The sequence below is a fragment of the Marmota monax genome, unplaced genomic scaffold (assembly GCF_021218885.2).
Source record: "Marmota monax isolate L192 unplaced genomic scaffold, Marmota_monax_Labrador192_F-V1.1 WCK01_AAM20220418_F8-fsc00368, whole genome shotgun sequence".
In the NCBI taxonomy this organism is placed as follows: Eukaryota; Metazoa; Chordata; class Mammalia; order Rodentia; family Sciuridae; genus Marmota; species Marmota monax.
In genome coordinates, this window is record NW_026695118.1 from 95,607 (window position 1) to 113,035 (window position 17,429).

General features: G+C 56.9%; 1 protein-coding gene across 2 annotated transcripts; it reads left to right on the plus strand.

The window, feature by feature from the left end:
- Positions 1-4,869: 4,869 nt before the first annotated feature.
- On the plus strand, positions 4,870-16,910 carry Mafk (MAF bZIP transcription factor K). Of its 2 annotated transcripts, none has more exons than XM_046428156.2 (3): positions 4,870-5,048; positions 12,951-13,030; positions 13,857-16,910. In XM_046428156.2, the coding sequence occupies exons 2-3, from the start codon at positions 12,995-12,997 to the stop codon at positions 14,289-14,291; spliced, it is 471 nt and encodes a 156-aa protein (XP_046284112.1). In that variant the 5' UTR covers positions 4,870-5,048; positions 12,951-12,994; the 3' UTR covers positions 14,292-16,910. The 2 variants fall into 2 exon arrangements, with proteins under 2 accessions (XP_046284112.1, XP_046284111.1); XM_046428155.2 differs by lacking the exon at positions 4,870-5,048 and adding an exon at positions 10,492-12,335.
- Positions 16,911-17,429: the final 519 nt, after the last annotated feature.

Sequence of the window (17,429 nt, forward strand, 5' to 3'; positions counted from 1 at the left end):
CCCAAATAACCCTGTGACTCCTGTGGGCAGGTGCGGCTCACTAGTGGACGCTTATAGACCACAGCACGGCCAGCGGCTGCGTCCCCAGCTCAGGACCGTAACACGAGGCATTTTTCCAGAGATGACTGAAGCCATAACCCCCATCCCTCCCGCTCTTTCTGCAGGGTGGCCTTGGGACTTCTCCTCTGGGATCCTCCCAGGCTTGGATCATGAGGACTTGAATCCCCAACAACCTTTCAAAGGCCCCAGAGCTGACTGCCACCCTGAGACCTATAACGATGACAGCAACTCAGCATGTGAATGAGACGTGGGGGATCCACATTCAGGCCAGAGCAGTGTAGATGGGGACCCCATCAGATATCCAAGGTGTGGGGTTCTGGTCAGACCCAAGTGGCGGGCAATGGTGACATGAACACGGAAGCCCTAAAGTCCTGGTTGGACACAGCAGCCCTGGGCTCTCCTTGGGGAGGGGGACACTCACTCAGTTCAGGACAACTGAGGATGCAGAGATGTCTCTGGGTTTGTCCCAGGGCCCCCAGGCCTGTGTCACCCCTGGGTGGGAACCACTGTCCCCAGGCTCTCTAGGTTCCTCAGCCCTTTGCAGACCCAGGTCCATCAGTGGCTGCTGTGGCTCCTGGTGGTAGAGGGAGGTGGCTCTCAGGCCCTGCCTCAGAGGCGCCTGGTGAGATGTCCAGGTGACAGCGGCACTGTTTTCAGGTCTGTGGTCACCGCTGGCCGCTGTCTCTGTGATTCATGGGGTTTGGCCACTCTGTCTTTGAGGAATGGATCTGAGCACTCCGAGCCCAGCCACTGAGACATAGGTGGCCTTGAGCAAATGACTTTGTCATTACGGCAGTTGAAACTGAGCCCAGACTTCCAGCAGCTTGGGACAGGGACTGCCCTCTCCAACCTGTCCTACTGAGATACATGCCCCTCACCTGCCTGGGGAGAGGAGGGCTGTGAATGCATGGGACTGGGGACAGATTTTTTTTTTCTCTGAAAGTTTGAGGAATTGCACTCGAGATGGGAGCACAAAGCTACTGTATCCCCTGGTGATAAACAAGCTCGCAACAATAACGATGACAGCGACGGTGACAATGGCGGTCTTTCCACACTGTTCACAAGGAACCCCCTGCACTTGCTCCTCCAATCAATGCTGTTCCCATTTTAGGGATGAAGAAACAGGCTCAGAGATGGTGGTGGATGCACCCAAGTCTGCACAGCTTTGCCCCGTGGCCAAGGCGCATGATGACCTCCGCCTCTTTCTTCTCCGGGGACTCCTTTGCTCCCCTCTCTGCTACAAAGCCACTTCAAGATCCCTCCTCCCCAAGACAAAACCTGGCCATCTCCTTCCACCAAGCCAGGGGACAAGGTAGCAGGGTTTCCAGCCCATCCTGCGGCTGACCAGCCCATCCTACTGACCAGCCCAACCTGCGGCTGCAGGTCCTTCCCTCAGGCAGATTGCCCCTCCACCCGGGTGAGCCAGCAGTCCCGCCTGGCCAGCGTCCATGCACTGGACTCTGTCAGGGCTGCGCTGTGCACTGTAACCGTGCGCTGACGCATGAGTCATGCATTGTATGGTCAGCAAACATCCGCCCGCAACAGCTGCTCCTTTGCAGGCATGAGGCGCAAATACTGGGCCCCATCTCAGCTCCCGGAGAGCCATGCTTGGCTATCAAAGGTGGCGCTGCAGAATTCTTGAAGTCCAGCCTCTCCCAGACCCCAACACCCCGATTCTGGGGTCTGGGTCCCTGGGGGAATATTTACAGAGGTCCTAAGGGGTGGACTGCTGGAATCCCACTCCCCTCAGGGCTAGCACTGGCTCAGTCCGGCCTGTCTTCCTGTCACAGGTGATCAGGGGTGGCCTCCATGTCTTCCCCTTTCCCTAACCTCAGCCATGGTCAATGGAGTCCACTCCAACTCTCCAGAAGAAGGGAGGGTGGGATGGATCCTGCCCCTTCCGGGGGGTGCCAGCTCTGCTTGGCTGGGGTGAGGGCAAAGAGGGGCGGTTCATCGAGCCACAACCAACACCAACTCTGCCACATAGCCAGAGTGCCAAAGGCGGTGTTATCGAGGCTATTCAGGTGCCAGGGACGCTGCTGGAGCTTCTCAGCGGCTTGGAAACAATGGTTCCCTCCATTTTAGCTTTCTTTTAAAGTTTTTAATAGGGAAGTCACCCAATCTGACAGTCACAAGAATGATCTAAAAGAAACTGGCTGCAGTGGCGGGTGTCTGTAATCCCAGCAACTCAGGAGGCTGAGGCAGGATGGCAAGTTCAAGGCCAGCCTCTGCCACTTAGTGAGACTCTGGGCAGCTTAGTGACAACCCCTCTCAAAATAAAAATAAAAAATTCTGGAGATGTGGCCCTGGGCTCAATTCCTGAAACCAAATAAATAAATAAATAACTATATTCACACACGCATGCACACACACATTTTTAGAAGTCTTTTTTTTTTTTTTTTGTACTAGAAATTGCATCCAGGGGGACTTAACCACTGAGCCACATCCCCAGCCCTTTTTATATTTTATTTAGAGACAGGGTCTCACTAAGTTGCTTAGGGCCTCGCTAAGTTGCCGAGGTTGGCTTTGGACTCACAAGCCTCACTGCTTCAGCCTCCAGAGCATTGGAGTCTTTTTCATGGTAGGGAGACTACCCTTAGCGCTCAGAGTTGCAAGTGTTTTTCCCTAGGATGTAGTTTGCACTATGAGTTCACTTGTAACAATTTTCGCCTTAAATCTTTTTTTATGACATCTGGATTTTTAACAATGATTTTCTTTTATTTTTTAAAAATGTAAAAAAAAATTGAACTCCTAGACAAAGCATCACCTCCACCCATTTCAAAAACTTTTTCTCCATGTAATGGTTTCTTTTTAAAAATTTATAATTCCAGATCCATTTTAAATATATAGTGATATATGGTGTGGGCAAACTGGGACCCAACTTTATCTTTTTCTAAGTTTTCTAATGTCTTTGCATCATTTGTTTAAAAAATCCACATCCAGGGGCTGAGGTTGTGGCTCAGCAGTAAAGTGCTTGCCTAGCACGTGCAAGGCACTGGGTTCGATCCTCAGTACCACATAAAAATAAAAGTAAAGGAGTTGTGTCCAACTATAACTAAAAATTTTTTTAAAAAAAGCCCACATCCAACTCACTATTTTTTTTTTGTGGTGTTTCTGGGGATTGAACCCAGGATTGCTCTACCACTGAGCTACTTTTTTATTTTGAGACGGGGTCTCACTAAGTTGCTGAGGGTCTTGCTAAATTGCTGAGGCTGGCCTAAAACTTGCAATCCTCCTGCCTCAGTCTCTCAAGTTGCTGGGATGACAGGTATGTACCACCATGCTTGGCTTTAAGCCTACTTTGAAGTCCAGGAAACTGCTCAAAGATTCAACCCTTGCCCTAAAAAGGTCATTTCCACATGTGACCTGTGTCCCCATTTGGGAAACACCTTTTAGATATCAGGCGAGCCACTCTGAACACATTCTGCAGAGGGGAACCATTGTCACCTCTGCTGCTGTTGATCTGTAGTAGCAGCCAGTGTTTGAGAGTCTTTACAGGCAAGTCTCGAAGGCTGAGTGCATCCAGTGTGAAGGACTGCCCGACCGTCCAGGGCCAGAGGAGTCTTTGGGAGTAAAAGCGGGAGGCTAGTGTTCTCTGTAGCACGAGGCCATGGCACTTCCTAAAGTAGGGTCTTGGGTAGTACTGACCACTTGAGGAGACCCACAGGCTCCTTGGCAGTTGCTCTTTTTGACCCCCAGGATGTGCGGGCAGTACCTCAGACCTGGGAAAGCAGCCTTCTAAAGGTCCTGGGCAGATGCAGCCTATGCTTGCGGGAGTCTGGGCATGCTTCCTCTTCTTCAGCTCACACCAGGAAGGCCTCATTAGGCAGCTCCTGGTTCTCAGGGAGGGACCCAGAAACACATTTGAGTTTTTAAGCAGGGGCTGGCATGCTCATCCCAATGACTCAGAATGGCCATCCTCCAGCTCTGCCCATCTGGGGCAGGAAGAGGAGCAGTTCCCCTCTGGGGGCTCATGCCATCTGAGCATCCCTCTCAGGATTCCTAGGGCTGGAGGCTCTTGCCCACCTTGGGTCTGCCTGTGCTGGGGTTTCAGGTGGACCTGGGTTTCTCTTGCTCCTGAAAACTGAGGCGGTTGGTCAATAATCATTTACAATCACATCTTTACAGTATTGTCTTTCACACACACAAAAAAAAGAAATAGTTTCCTTTATGCACTGTTAGGTCAAGTGAGAAATCAAGACAGATGAGAGTGTTGGTCAGTGGGGGACACTTCTCTTCCTCCTCTGTGGGACCCACCTGCCCTGCAGAGTGGGTACTGGGATCCTGAACCCATTCCTAGCGCCCAGACCACTTCCCCCTTGACCTATGACCTGGGCATAAGCAAACTCTTCTCCACTCCCTGTGCGAGGCTCCTAGGAACCCTCAGCAGCCGAGGCTCCGCGTGGTTTGTCCTTAGAACTATAGTGGGTGGCAGGGGTGTGTGTCTCTTAGGTACGGGGCACGACATGATGTCCAGGTTGTGTGTGCCTGCGAACTGTGGGGTGTAGACACCCTGGGGTCCCTGGAGCTCGCCTGTCATCCCCCAGCCTGGTAGGGGCGCAGGGTCAGGGCGCGCCTGGAGACGGGAGGGGTCACCACGAAGACACAGGTGGGCACAGGTGCCAGTCCCAGCGCGAGTCCTGGCCGGTGACTACATTGCACTGGGGCCGCCCGGCGGCAGGCGGGGGCGGAGCCTGATGGGCGTGGCCGGAGGCCGGGCGCCGGGGCGGGGCGGGGCCTGCGGGCGGGGCGGGGCCTGCGGGCGGGGCGGGCGCTGACGCGCGCCGACGCGCGATCCCGGAAGCGGTGTCAGAGCTGGAGCCGGCGGCGGGCGGCGGCGGCGGCGGCGGGCGCTGGGTACTTGTTGTTCTTCGCGAAGTCCGCGCCCGAGCGCTAGCGGAGGCGGCGACCCGGGGAGCGCGAGAGCGAGAAGCGGCGAGGAGAGCGCGTGCCCGCGAGAAGCCGCCGCGCCCCGGCCGCGAGGCCAGGTGAGGGGCGGCGGCCGGGCCGCGGGACGGGCCGCGACGGGGCGGGCGGGACGCGCGGCTCCGCGGGGCGGCGGGCGGCCTGGCGCTGAGTCACGGCCGCTGGGCACCGGGGCCGCCGGGACGGGCCGAGACCCGCAGGCACACCTGTCCGACGACCGCCCTCCGTCCCCGCGCACGTGCCGCCGGACCGAGCCCGGCCGTGGCGCCCGGCCGTCGGCGGGACCGGGGCTCCGCAGTACCGAGGCACCCGAGACCCGCACCGGGGCACTACCGGCACAAGTAGGAGCGCGGCGGCCGCCGCTCACCTGCAGCTGCCGCGCGGCGGGGAAGCCCGCGCTCAGACACTTCCTGAGTGGCGCGACTCGCGCCCAGGGCAGGGTGCACGTGCCTCCTGAGTGGGTAGGGGCCAGCCGGTCTCCGGCGGCCTTGGTGGCTGGTGTCACTCGCTAATCAGCTGACCTGCCAGGGGTGCCGGAAGGAAGGCCGCGATGTGGAAGCTATGGGTGGGGAGGGCGGCAGGTGACAGTCTTGGCCCGCGTGTTGCTTCCGTCACTTTCCTCAGGTGTGGTCAGGGGCCAAGGTCTCCTCCAACTCCTCGTGGGCGTTCTTCTCTGCTCCTGTGGGGTTAGTCAATAGGTATGGTCTACTCTGTGGCTGGCCTGGGCGCACTTCTGGGGAGCCCGGGAGCAGGGGCAAGAAATGAGGCAAGTCTAGCAAACCACAGGTCACAGAAAGCCTTCTGGTCTCTGGGGCCTGTCTTAGGTCTGCCTTAGGAAGAGCCAGTTGTCTGGCCCCGTACTCCCTGGCATCCTCACCCTGTGCAGGCACTTTGGCTCCGTACAAGTTGCCCTATTGGGGTAGCAGCCTGTGTCTAGGAAGGCTGGCAGCTAGCTCCCTGCTCTTGGATCTTGTGTTAGAGATTGTGCCCTGGGTTGCTTTTCATGAAGCTGGTAGCGTAGGCAGAAATTGGATGCACCTAACCATTCATTCAGTTGACAGGTGTCTGGCCCCAGGAAGCAGCAGACCCTAATCCTTCCACATGGCCTGGTAGAAGTCTGTGGCTATATCTTTCCCCTTTACCCACCAGGATGGGCTCTAGGACCCCTTTATTAGCATTGATGAGTGACATTGGGATTGCACAGGGCATCTTGGTGAAATGTATGTGCAAGATCTGATGCACCCTGGAGCTGGACTTCTTCAAGCCTGGTGTTTTCGGGGCCGGGAGTTTTTTATTTTTGTTTTGGTACCAGGTATTGAACCCAGGGGTGCTTAACCACTGAGCCACATCCCTAATCTTTTTTAAAAGTTTGTATTTTGAGATAGGGTCTTGCTAAATTGCTTAGGGCTTCACTAAGTTGCTGAGGCTGGCTTTGAACTTGAGATCCTCCTGCTTCAGCCTCCTAAGCTGTTGCAGGGAGGGTTTTTTGTTGTTGTTGTTGTTGTTGTTGTTGTTTTTTAAGGTAGTAGTCGTATCAGGTGAGTGGGATCAGAGAGGTAGGGGGGCTGTGCACTATGGGTCGCCAGCACCATTCATGAGAACTCCCTCCTTAGGCAGCTCAATTAGTCTGACCTTGGCAGAGGGGGACCTGCTTTTATCACTTAAAACTAGCCCTCTCTTTATTCCAAAGCAGAATATTTAATAAGGCAAAAAGCAAACTGGGCTTTCCCCTGGAGCACATTTACTTTTATATTTGGACCAGCAAGGTCAGAGGGACTAGTTCCAAGTCCAGTGTTGCGTACTTTCCAGGTGGTTGCTGAAATGGGAGTTGGATAGAGGGTCCCTGGGAAGCCAACTTTTCCAGGGGTCGCCTTTTCCCTAGCGCCCTAGATGCTGCTGTGGAGGAAGACTGTTTACCAACCATTCTTTGTCCACAACTCGGCAGCTTTCACTCTTGGGGCTGTGGGATGGCTCCAGGGTTTGTTTACAGTCCCCGTCTAGACGAGGAGAAGTTGTGCCTGTTTCTGCCCTGGACTTTGCTGAGGCGGGAGTCTTCTGCATTGGGCTTTCTGGATTTCAGGTCCTGTCCACACGGGAAATGGAAATCCGGCCAGCTGGGAGAATTCTGTGTGGCTGCTCCTGAGAGCAGTAAACAGTGACTCACACTGCGTTCCCCACCCTCCCTGTCCCAGCTAATGGGAGATGTGTGGCTCCGTATTCACTTTTGCTTTTCATAAGTCACAGACCCCGTGTTTCCTCTTTCTTATGGTTTAAGGAAACTGAAAGTGTTATCTGAAAATTGTAGAATATCAGAGCAGGTAGGAATGAACCTGAGTGGTCACACACGGTCCATCGCATCTCCCACTGTAGGTGAGGGGACTGCAACTACCAGACATCCCTCTCTGGCCCCGGTCAGAGTCAGCCTGGTCACGTGCTTGTCTGCTCTTCAGTGCTGCTTTCTGGTGCCCTGGGGGCGGGTCGGATGAACACCTTACCCAGGCTCCCTGCTGGAGCCCACCTGCCGCATATGCAGCAGACCTTTCTTAATGGCTGGGTGCCCTGTGGGGAGCTAAAGTAGGTAAGATCTGTTCCCTGCTTGCCAGGAGCTCTCCGTGCACTGAGGAGGTCTGCCTGTCAACAGAAAGGTCTAGAACCAGCTCTTGTTCCAAGGTGATTGCTTGCCCCAAAGAACACAGCTAGGAGGACTTTCTGGAAGAAGTGTGTTGGGGAGTGAACTGTGGTCAGCGCAGCCAGGGTCTATTGGGAGCCAGAAGAGGAGGGCTGAGATGGTGACAGATAGGGATTAGCTGCTCAAGAAGGACTTCAAGGTCTCCACCTGCCTGGGAGACTGTGTTTGAGGCACCAGGATCAAAGTTGGGGGTTCTGTTGAACTAGCGCTGTGTTCAGGTAGAAGCCAGGGCCTGAGCTGGAGGCAGGGTGTGGGCAGGAGAACTTGAGGACTAGTCCTCAAGCCCTGGTCACAGAGCAGACAGAGCAGCGGGACTTGGGGATGATTTCACCTGATGATGTGGGGGCACTGTCATCACCTAAGCTAGAGAACCAGGAGGAGGGGTTTGGGGGGAGGAAAGGCAGGTTTTTGCCCTCGGTTTTTCCCAGGGGACATCCCTGGCCCAGCCTGGAGTTGGCTGAAGCCTTAGAATGACTGGGTACAGAATAGAACCCTTAAGGGGAGCTGGTGGCAGAGGGACTACTCAGTGAGCTGGGTGAGGGGCATAATGGTGGGGGCTGCTTGAGGGGGCGTGTTATGTAGCTGCAGCCTCTGCAGCCCTGGCTTGAGTCACCTCTGGATGTAGCTGGGATGACACAGCTTCCTGTGACTGCAGGCACAAGGTGACCAGACGTCCTCTGAGCCGGGCAGACAGTTGTGGCTTGCCGGAGGGCAGCCAGCCAGGGCCAGGCTGCAGGACAGTACTACACACCGAGGGGCTATGTCTAGGGCAGGAGGGGCCAGTGGAGGCTTCCTGGTCTTCAGTGGGCTGGGCCATTACTAGCTCTTCTGTGGCACCAGCTGGGTTACCATTGGTTGGCACTATTGATAAGCACCCACTGGGTGCTGGTGCAATGTAGGCCCTGCCTCCCTTGTGGCTCCTAGGAAGGGCACTTGCTTTGGGTGCTTGTAGAAGTGTTTCCAGCTCCTGCGAGGGGGTAGTTGTGGCCTAGGTGGCTTCAGGTTTTGTGGACTTGCACCCATCAGGGCCGGGGTTGGAGAGCGAGGGCTATTGCTGTGTCCAGCTAGAGTTTGAATCTGCTCTCCTCAGACAGCGGGCCACTGCACCTCCTTCCCACTCTGGAGAGTAGGAAAGGAAAGGCTTACCCCTCCTCCTCAGGTGGGCTGAAAGTGGAGGGGCCTGGCCTTGTAGTCACATCACCCCTAAAGAACAAGTGTCTTACCTAGAGCCCACCCAGCTTCACATCTGAGCTCCAGCAGAGGGTAACATAGAGGGTCCTGGCTAGTCATTTATCTCCTTAAGCATCAGGACCCTTGGGAACTGTGTGGAGCCTCCCTGGGGCTGATCAGCCACCTGACTTGATGGAGAAAACCCCACCCGCAGGCCCAGGCCAGTCCTTCTCACTGTGTGCTGGGAAGTCTGAAGATGTAAATGTCCCCAGGTGCAGTCAGAGCAGTGGGGCACCAGGGACAGCAGCTGGAAGTTGAATAGTAAAGAATGATCCCTAGAATGTGAGGTGATCTGCTTCTGAAAGGTCCCTTCCTGAGCTGTTGAGATAAGCCACCCTGCCCTACCCCCCAGGACGCCCAGGCTGGGATTGGATCCTCTGCAGCATTCCTTCCGGCCTCCTGCCTGGATCTATCCTGAAATAGGAGGGCTCCCCACCCTGGCTCCCTAATTCTGTGGTCTGGACACTACCAGGGGTGGCTGGCATGCCCTCAGGGAATATAGATGGGTACAGTTGATAACTCTTTAAATGTTAGTAGTCACCTGGAAGGTGCTGCATGTGCACCTGTATTTGTTTGCGGTGCTGGAATCCACCCTGGACTTTGTGTGTGGTAGGTAAGGCTCCACCACGTGAGCCTTCTTGACCAGCTGCCTGTCCTGGGATGTGGCCCCGGAGCACTGCCCGCCCACCTAGGTTGGAAAGTGGTTGCATACAGGGGGAATGGAGACCAGTGCAGTTGGCCAGCTGCCTGACTTTATGGAGAAACCCCACCCCCAGGCCCAGTATTTGACTGCTGAACTTCTCAGGTGACTTTTCTAGAATTCCAAGTAGCTCAGGGCATGGGGTCTTGTATGCTGTTGGCTGATGGAAGGCCCAGAGCACCCTCACCAGAAGCTGCCCAAGAGAGGCCTGCCTTGGGCCCCAGTGCCAGGAAGACGGCTTCTCTGGGGCTTCCTGTGGGCTCCGCACACCCTTCTGCCTACAGTCTTAGCCCAGGCTCAGAAAGGAGTCTTCTCAGGAGATGTGCCCTGTGGCTCTCAGTGGCTTACAGAGCCCCTTCAGAGCATTTTTTAAGTCACTTGTTTTGCAAAGTCTTTCACATGTACATGACTCTCCTGGGACTGGAGGTGCAGCTCAGGGGTGGAGCTCTTGCCTGATCTGTACAAGGCCTTGGGTTCCATCCCCAGCACTGCAAAAAACCAAAACAAAGTAAAACTCTCCCTTGAACCTCATTCCAAAGGCCAGTTGTCATTTTTCTTGCCTTTGATGTTTAAAGCAACTCAAGGTCAGTACTGCACGGGTGTACTTTGTGAGTGCTGGGCAGAGGCACCAGCCTACCCGTGGACTGGGTTCATGAGAAGCACCATGCCTGGGCTGCCCCTGTGCCTGGCGCCAGACTGAAGGGCAGAACCTTGACCTGTAGCCCATCTGTCCTCACCTTTTATGTGGACAGACATTGGCCGAACCATCCCAACAGAGGATCCAGGTTTCCCCAGCAGAACCAGGTTCCTGGGGCAGACCTCATCTGCCTGAGGGAAAAGGTGTGGGTGTGGTGCCGGTGCAGGGTGGGGGGCTTCTCCTGCCTGCACCCTACCCCCAGCCTATCCCCTGGCCTGGACTGCTGGGCTGGGCTCCTGGGAGGGGCCTGGTGCTCTCAGGAGTGGGTGCAGGTGTGGTGGTGGGGGAGAACCCAGGTGGGGTCTAGTGTCCCCTGCTGGGCCCAGCCTGGGCCCTTTGTTTCCTTCCTTCATTTTTCTGAGGAAGTGACCCATGAAGAGCCGAGGTTTGTTCTGTGGGGAAGAGGCCTCTTGGGAAGAGGGTGGGTTTGTCTGCATCTCCTCCGTCCTCAGTGCTCTTTAAGATGGCAGGTCTGAGGACTAAGGGATTCTGGAATTCAGAGCCCCCTCCCTGCGTCCCTCCCTAGGGCCTGAGCCGGGACCCATGTTGGTTGCTTTCTCTCAGTGGTCTTGGGTTCCCACAGGCAAGCGAGGTGGTTGTGGTAGGCTCAGAGCTGGCAGATGGAGTCGGAGCGACCTATCTGGCCACCCAAGGGTCCTCAAATCATGGAAGGGGTTGACTTCTCTGGGTGTGGTTCCCCGGAGACTGAGTCTTGCACATCCTAGTCCCTTGGTGTCCCACCTCTGTGGTCATGGGAGGCAGTTCCTTAGGGTTAAGGTCTGTCCCTCGGCTCCCTGCGGAGCACAGCACGTCACCTGTGGGTCTGACCAGAGGCCCCTTCCCTAGCACCTTCCTTTTCCACTGGCCTTAGGGGCCCCAGCTAGTGCCATACGGGTGGGAGGGGCGTCCTTGTGTGGGAATGTGAGCAGCTCTGTAAACAGCTGGTGACTCACCGCATAGTTATGTCACTGACTTGTAGTTGCTGGAAGAGGTGCCTGGTCCCTCCTCCCTCGCATGGAAAAGTTTCTCATGGAGTCATGGAGCTCCCAGGCGCCTGGGTCCTGCAGGGCCCTACAGGGTGCCCAGAGCCCAGGGCTTCTCCCGTGTCTCTGTCACCCAGCTCAGGGTGGTGGGGGTGGCATGCCTCGGGCCCCCTCACATCATGGGTCAAGTCATGTTGGAGAGCAGCTCTTACCTCCATGTTCATCCTGAGCTGCTGCTTGTCCATTTCAGGCCTGGGCCTATAAGGGGTCAGGGTGCTCCCTCAGTCCCTCCCTTGAGAGGAGCCCCAAGCCTACCTGAGGCTCCCCAGCTGGCCCCTGCTGTCCACTTCAGTTTCCATGGGAGCAGCTGGAGTCACCAGGCTGCTGGTGTCTAGCGCAGAGCGTGGATCCTGTGTTCATCAGCAGCTTCTTGTTTAGAGGGTGGCAGGACCCAGGTCTGCAGGGAGAGGGGCAGTGGAGGTCGCCCACCATCCAGCCCCAGTCTATCCTCTGTACCCCTTTTCCATATGTTTCTCTGCTTTTGCTTCGACTCATCCCTAGAATGTGGATGTGGGGGTGTGGCCCATCCAGTGGCCACCCTGTGTTTCTCCCCTTTCTTCTGGGGTTAGAATGAATGAGTTTGTTTACTGTCTGACAACCTCATGATGTCTTCACACAGGCCTGACCTGAAGTCATGATTGCTTTTGGGCTTCTCTGTTTCTATGGCAACCATCAGGGGTTGGCTACTTCCCAAGGTCGTCATGGCAACTATCAGAGGGGAATCATGCTTGGGATGCTTTGGCTGGGTTTTTCATGAATGATTAGAATGTGTGACACAATGCAGACTCTAAAATGAGAAGGGCGGTTGGCGGGGACAAGTCTCACCAGACAGTTGATTAGTTCTGCGAGGCAGCCATGACTCCTCACCTCCTATCTCTGGCCCTTCTCAGGAGCCCCCACCCATCCTTGGGGCCCCAGAGTCACCTGTGCAGACTAGGGGCAGCCAGGCTGAGGTGGTGATGTCACAGCTGCAGTTCCCTTCCCCGCGCGGTAGGTGCCAGGGACAGGCGGGCTGGGTGGGGCTGGGGAGAGGTGGCAAGTGCTCTACTCTGTCCACTTTTGAGGATGAGGTTCAGTAGTGGCAGGAGCTCTCTGAAAGGGCCCTTTCTCTCCCTGCGGGTCTGAATCAGCCAGAGCTCTTGCCAGGCAGGGACACTGTCCAGACATGGCCATTCTTGGGGGTAGCTTTGCGACTGGTCTGTGTTCTGTTGGCTCTAGCATCTTGTACCTCACTGGTGCCAACATCTTGTGAGGTGGGAGGGGAGTGGGGGTAGGAAGCAACAACTGCCAGTGCCGGGCTTCACCCCCCCCCCCCCCCCGTCCTGGGGGCTCCAGCACCTGCAAGGTTTGGGGGCAGTAAGGGGCCACACAGCTTCTGGGCCTGGGGCTGAGAATCCTGGCTGTTCTGTGAGCTGGGCTAGAGTGTCAGCCGAGCTGGGTCTTACTGGAACCTCCTGGGCAGACGGGCTGGGGCAGCCCCTTGGGATGTTCTTGGGGCACTGTGACAGGCTGTCTCCTGGGAGCCTACTGCGGGGAGACGGTGCGCAGTCCTGAGCTCACCAGGGCTAACCCACTCGCCCTCTGTGCTCTTCTGTGTTTCTGCAGTTGCAGTTTCCCAGCACTTCCGTCCTGGTGATTGTGCCCGGGTTATGACGACTAATCCCAAGCCCAACAAGGCGTTAAAGGTATGGCAGGTGGCAGCCCTGGGCAGCCATCCCTGTCCTGGGCACTACACAAGAAAGATTCCTCCTGACCTGGAAGCTCCTCCTTTCTCAGATTTGCCCTTAGGGTGTGAGGGAGTCCCTGTCCCTGGGAATAGGTGGGGACTACAGGCTGGGAGAACATTCTCAACAGAGGTGGGTGACACACTGGGGATGTAGGGGTAGATGCCTGCCAACTGGGGCTTTGTTCGTGGGTCCTGTTCCTGCCTGAATTGAATTCCCAGTACCAGGCTTGGGCAGAGTGGCCTCCAGTGGGTGGGGTGCTCCGGCTTCAGTGACCCGGCTCCATCTCTGCTGGTGCTTGCTGCCTCCTGGGCCCTCAGCTTCTGTGACAGGCTGCCCTTGGGTCGGCCTTCATGTTTGGGGCTCTTGGGAACCATATGCAGAACTGAGATTGTGTGTACCCTGCACCTCCATTCCACTTCTGGGGTTCCTGCTCCCTTGAGGTGGCCCTGCCTGGCCAGACCCCAGTGTCACTCTGGGAGGCCGATGTGCAGGTGATAGGGGAAGAGTGAGCCATCCAGCCTCACCCTGGAAGGGTTGGTTGAGATCCTTCCTAAATTATCACAGTGACAGCAGCAGCTGTAGTAGGACTGCCTGGTGTGGCTTTGTGGTGCTGCGTCCTGTGCACAGTGTCCCTGTTGTAGCAGGGGGACTAGCCCCAGATAGAGGACAGGTGGGTGCTACTGCTGGGTCTTTCTGCTGCCCCAAATCAGCTGCGGGCTGCTGCAGGGCAGGCTGAGGTGTGGATACTGCAGGGGCTTGGTGCTGACCCACTGTGGCCTTGCAGGTCAAGAAGGAGGCGGGCGAGAACGCCCCGGTGCTCAGTGATGATGAGCTGGTGTCCATGTCAGTGCGGGAGTTGAACCAGCACCTCCGGGGGCTCACTAAGGAGGAGGTCACCCGCCTGAAGCAGCGCCGGCGCACGCTCAAGAACCGCGGCTACGCAGCCAGCTGCCGCATCAAGCGGGTGACGCAGAAGGAAGAGCTGGAGCGGCAGCGGGTGGAGCTACAGCAGGAGGTGGAGAAGCTGGCCCGCGAGAACAGCAGCATGCGTCTAGAGCTGGACGCCCTGCGCTCCAAATACGAGGCCCTGCAGACCTTCGCCCGCACTGTGGCCCGCGGACCTGTCACACCCACCAAGGTGGCCACCACCAGCGTCATCACCATCGTCAAGTCCACAGAGATCTCCTCCACCTCTGTGCCCTTCTCAGCCGCGTCCTAGTGCCTGCTTGGGCCGTGAGGCGGCACGTCCCTCGTGCCTGCCCAGAGTCCTGGCGCAGACTCGAAACACCAGTCGTTGCAGACCCCTCGGGGCTGAGAGTGGGGACAAGCGAGGTGCCAGATGAAGAGTAGGCTCTTGTGAGCCAGGCACTGCACACCGCCCATGCACACACAGGTGCACGCCACCCTCACGCCCTGTCCCTCCTCTCCAGATGGGTCTGTTTCAAGAGTCAGTGGGAGATGACCCCACAGTCCCCTGCAGGGTCTGCCAGCAGGAGGGGCCCCTGTGGCTGGGTGTGGGGCTCATCTTCCACTCCTCTTGCAAGCAGCCTTTAACACCGTCCTGCCATGGCTCCCACCTGGGCCAGGCACCCTGTGCTGACCTCCCTGAGCTCTGGATGCCCCTGGGGGGAGTGAGGGAGCTCGAAGGCAGCTCTGGTCTTCCGTTGTCCCACTGAAGCGTGCTACGATGAGCTTTAGCCCTTACACCCAGCCCGTGCCCTGGGAAGCAGAGATGGGAGAGGCTGTGTGCTAGTGCTGTGCCCCACGGGCCTACTGTCACAGGGCCTGTACACCAGAAGCACCGGGGTCATGTCAGAAAGGCCTGTCCAGTATGTGTGCAGAGAGTTGTGTGTATGTTGTGAAGTTTCCCTTGTGCTCTGTGACCCAAGGTGGTTGCCCAGCAAGGCCCAGCCGGCAGAGCCGGCTGGCTTTCTGCCAGCCTGCTGGCCATCCCTGGATTTCACAAGATGAGGGCAGGAGCATCCCATCAGCCGCTGGAAAGCAGATCTTGGTTTCCCTAGAGCTGCCTCTGGCTGGCTGTGCTCAGCGAGGTGGGGAAGGTGGAGATCTCGAGGCCTGCAGGGAAGGGTTGTGTGGTTTGGAGAGGAGTGGAGGCCTCAGGGATGTCGGTGGACATAGACGTGTCAGTTGATGTCCTGGGTGGAGTATCCCACAGACCACTGTGCTTCCTGCTGCTGGGTGGGGTGGAGCAGTGGGGGGGTGAGGATGGAGCCGAGGCTCTGAGATGGGGCCCGGGGACATGAAGGAGGCCTGAGAGCACAGCATGGGGGTGAGGGCACTGCAGGGAACTCCTCACGGGCCTGCCTCTGTGTTGAGGTCAGCCAGGAGCCCCTAGACGGGCTTGGGGCAGAGGTGGGTCCCTGCGCCCTGGTGCTGGACCATCACCCAGAGCCTTCACCTGCTCTTTCTTCATGGAGCTCTGAACTGCTCATGATCTTGGGGATCCTTCCGGGACTTCCTTTCCCAGAGCACTGCTGCAGGGCACCCTCCTCTGACTGGGGTCTTGGCAAGAGGAGTTGGCTTGGACACCCCTGTCTGGGGTGAGCCGGTGGAGCATGAGCCCTGTGTCCTGCTGCCAACTGGAAGCCACTGTGCATGACAGGCAGTGAGGGGGTTGCGCCCCTCACTCCCAGTTCCCTCCTGGCCTGCCCTGTACCCCAGCAAGCTGCCGCACTGTGTGCAGGGAGGGCCGAGGACGGGCGGCCCGAGGGCTGCGACGTGGTTCTGAGTCTGCTGTCAGAAGTGAATAGAAAGCGTCAGGGCTTCTCTGGTGGCACCACCATGCGGCTGGTCCTCTTCTGGGTCCAGTGCAGTGCTGAGGGTTGGCCAAGCTGCCGCCCAGCTATGCGGGGTCACACTGGAGCCTCAGCAGGAGGCTCTGCTGGGCACTTGAAGCTGTCGATACCATAGCCATGGTAGGTAATCCATATTGGATATCAATAGGGCCATGGGAAATATTTAAAGAGAAAAAGAATATATATATATATATATAATTATATACACATTTTATCGTACAGATTTTTCATAAGTTTTTTCCAGTTTGATACTGTAGATCTTAATTAGTGCAGAGTTGTGTTGGATGGGGTGAGAGTGTGCTGCCTCCTCTGGTGTGTGCTGGGCCTGGGGACAAGGCCTAGCCCCAGCAGGCACCATGCTTGGTGGGTGGCCCCCAGGGCAGGCCACGCAGCTGCAAGTTCTGTCTAGCCCTGGGGTCTGTCACATCTCTGGGATGTGGCAGGCTTCTGGCTCTGAGTGGCTTCCCACTCTTGGCCTGTGGTGCTGTGCTAGAGAAGGAGCTCCCCACACTCGGCCTCCAGGGTGGACAGAACTTCCATCACCACCCAGGGAGCCTCCGTCCAGGATGCTCACGGGCACAGGGCCAGGGAAGGAAGTGGCACATTCTGCTTTTCCTTTGAGATCACTGAAATTTTATTGTCACGATTTAATATATGATTTTTTTTTTTTTTTTTTTTATTTAAGAAAAAGACAAGGACCTCTTTGTTGTGGGTTTGTTTTCTGTCCTGTGGCTCAGACCTCCCAAAGAGGGTGGGCTCTGCCTTTCCTGGGTGGCCAGGCGCTCCCTCCACACGCCACGCACAGCGCGTCCTGGCCTCCCAGCCGCAGTTCCATTTCAATATTTATTTTTTGCTGCTTTCCCCATGATATAAATTATTGAGAGGAGATCACATGCTGTGGACCCGCACCTGTGCCCCGTGCCCACCCCGCCCCATCTCACGGCCACCACCTAATTTATTGCTGTACACGTCGCTGCTCTGACTGCTTTTGTACCTTTGCAATAAAGAAACCCCTGGTTTTACGTCCTCGTGTGTAGCTGGTTCTCTGGGTCAAGGACCTGGCATCCTGCGCCCCCGCTCTGGACAAGGGGCAGTCCTGGGACGGAAGCTTCTGCCTCTGCTCCAGGCTCGCTTGCTGGCTGGGGGGAGACTTCCCGAGTGCCCCGTCCCACCCTGGCCACAGGCCTCTGGCAGTCAGTGCAACCTCTGCTTTAGAGCTGGGGGCCACAGGTCTGAGCTTCCTTCCCACAGGGCGGGCACCCTCCAAGCCAGGCTGCTGCCCAGCTTTGCTGGGGTTTTCTCTGAGATAGGCCTGTGGGAAGTTGGGAGGGGTCTGGGTCTGCTGAGGGCAGAGAGTAAAGCCCCTGCACTGGCCTCAAGCAAGCAGGTGGCTCTGGAAAGCCAAGGGCAGCCAGGCTGTCCTGAGCAGACGCTGCCCCTCTGACCTGATTCGTGGTGAGCAGCCCCACCTCGCCATCCTCAGAGGGGCCAACGGGGCGGTGCTTATCTGCAGCTCCAGAGGGTCGGGCCTGCAGTGAGTC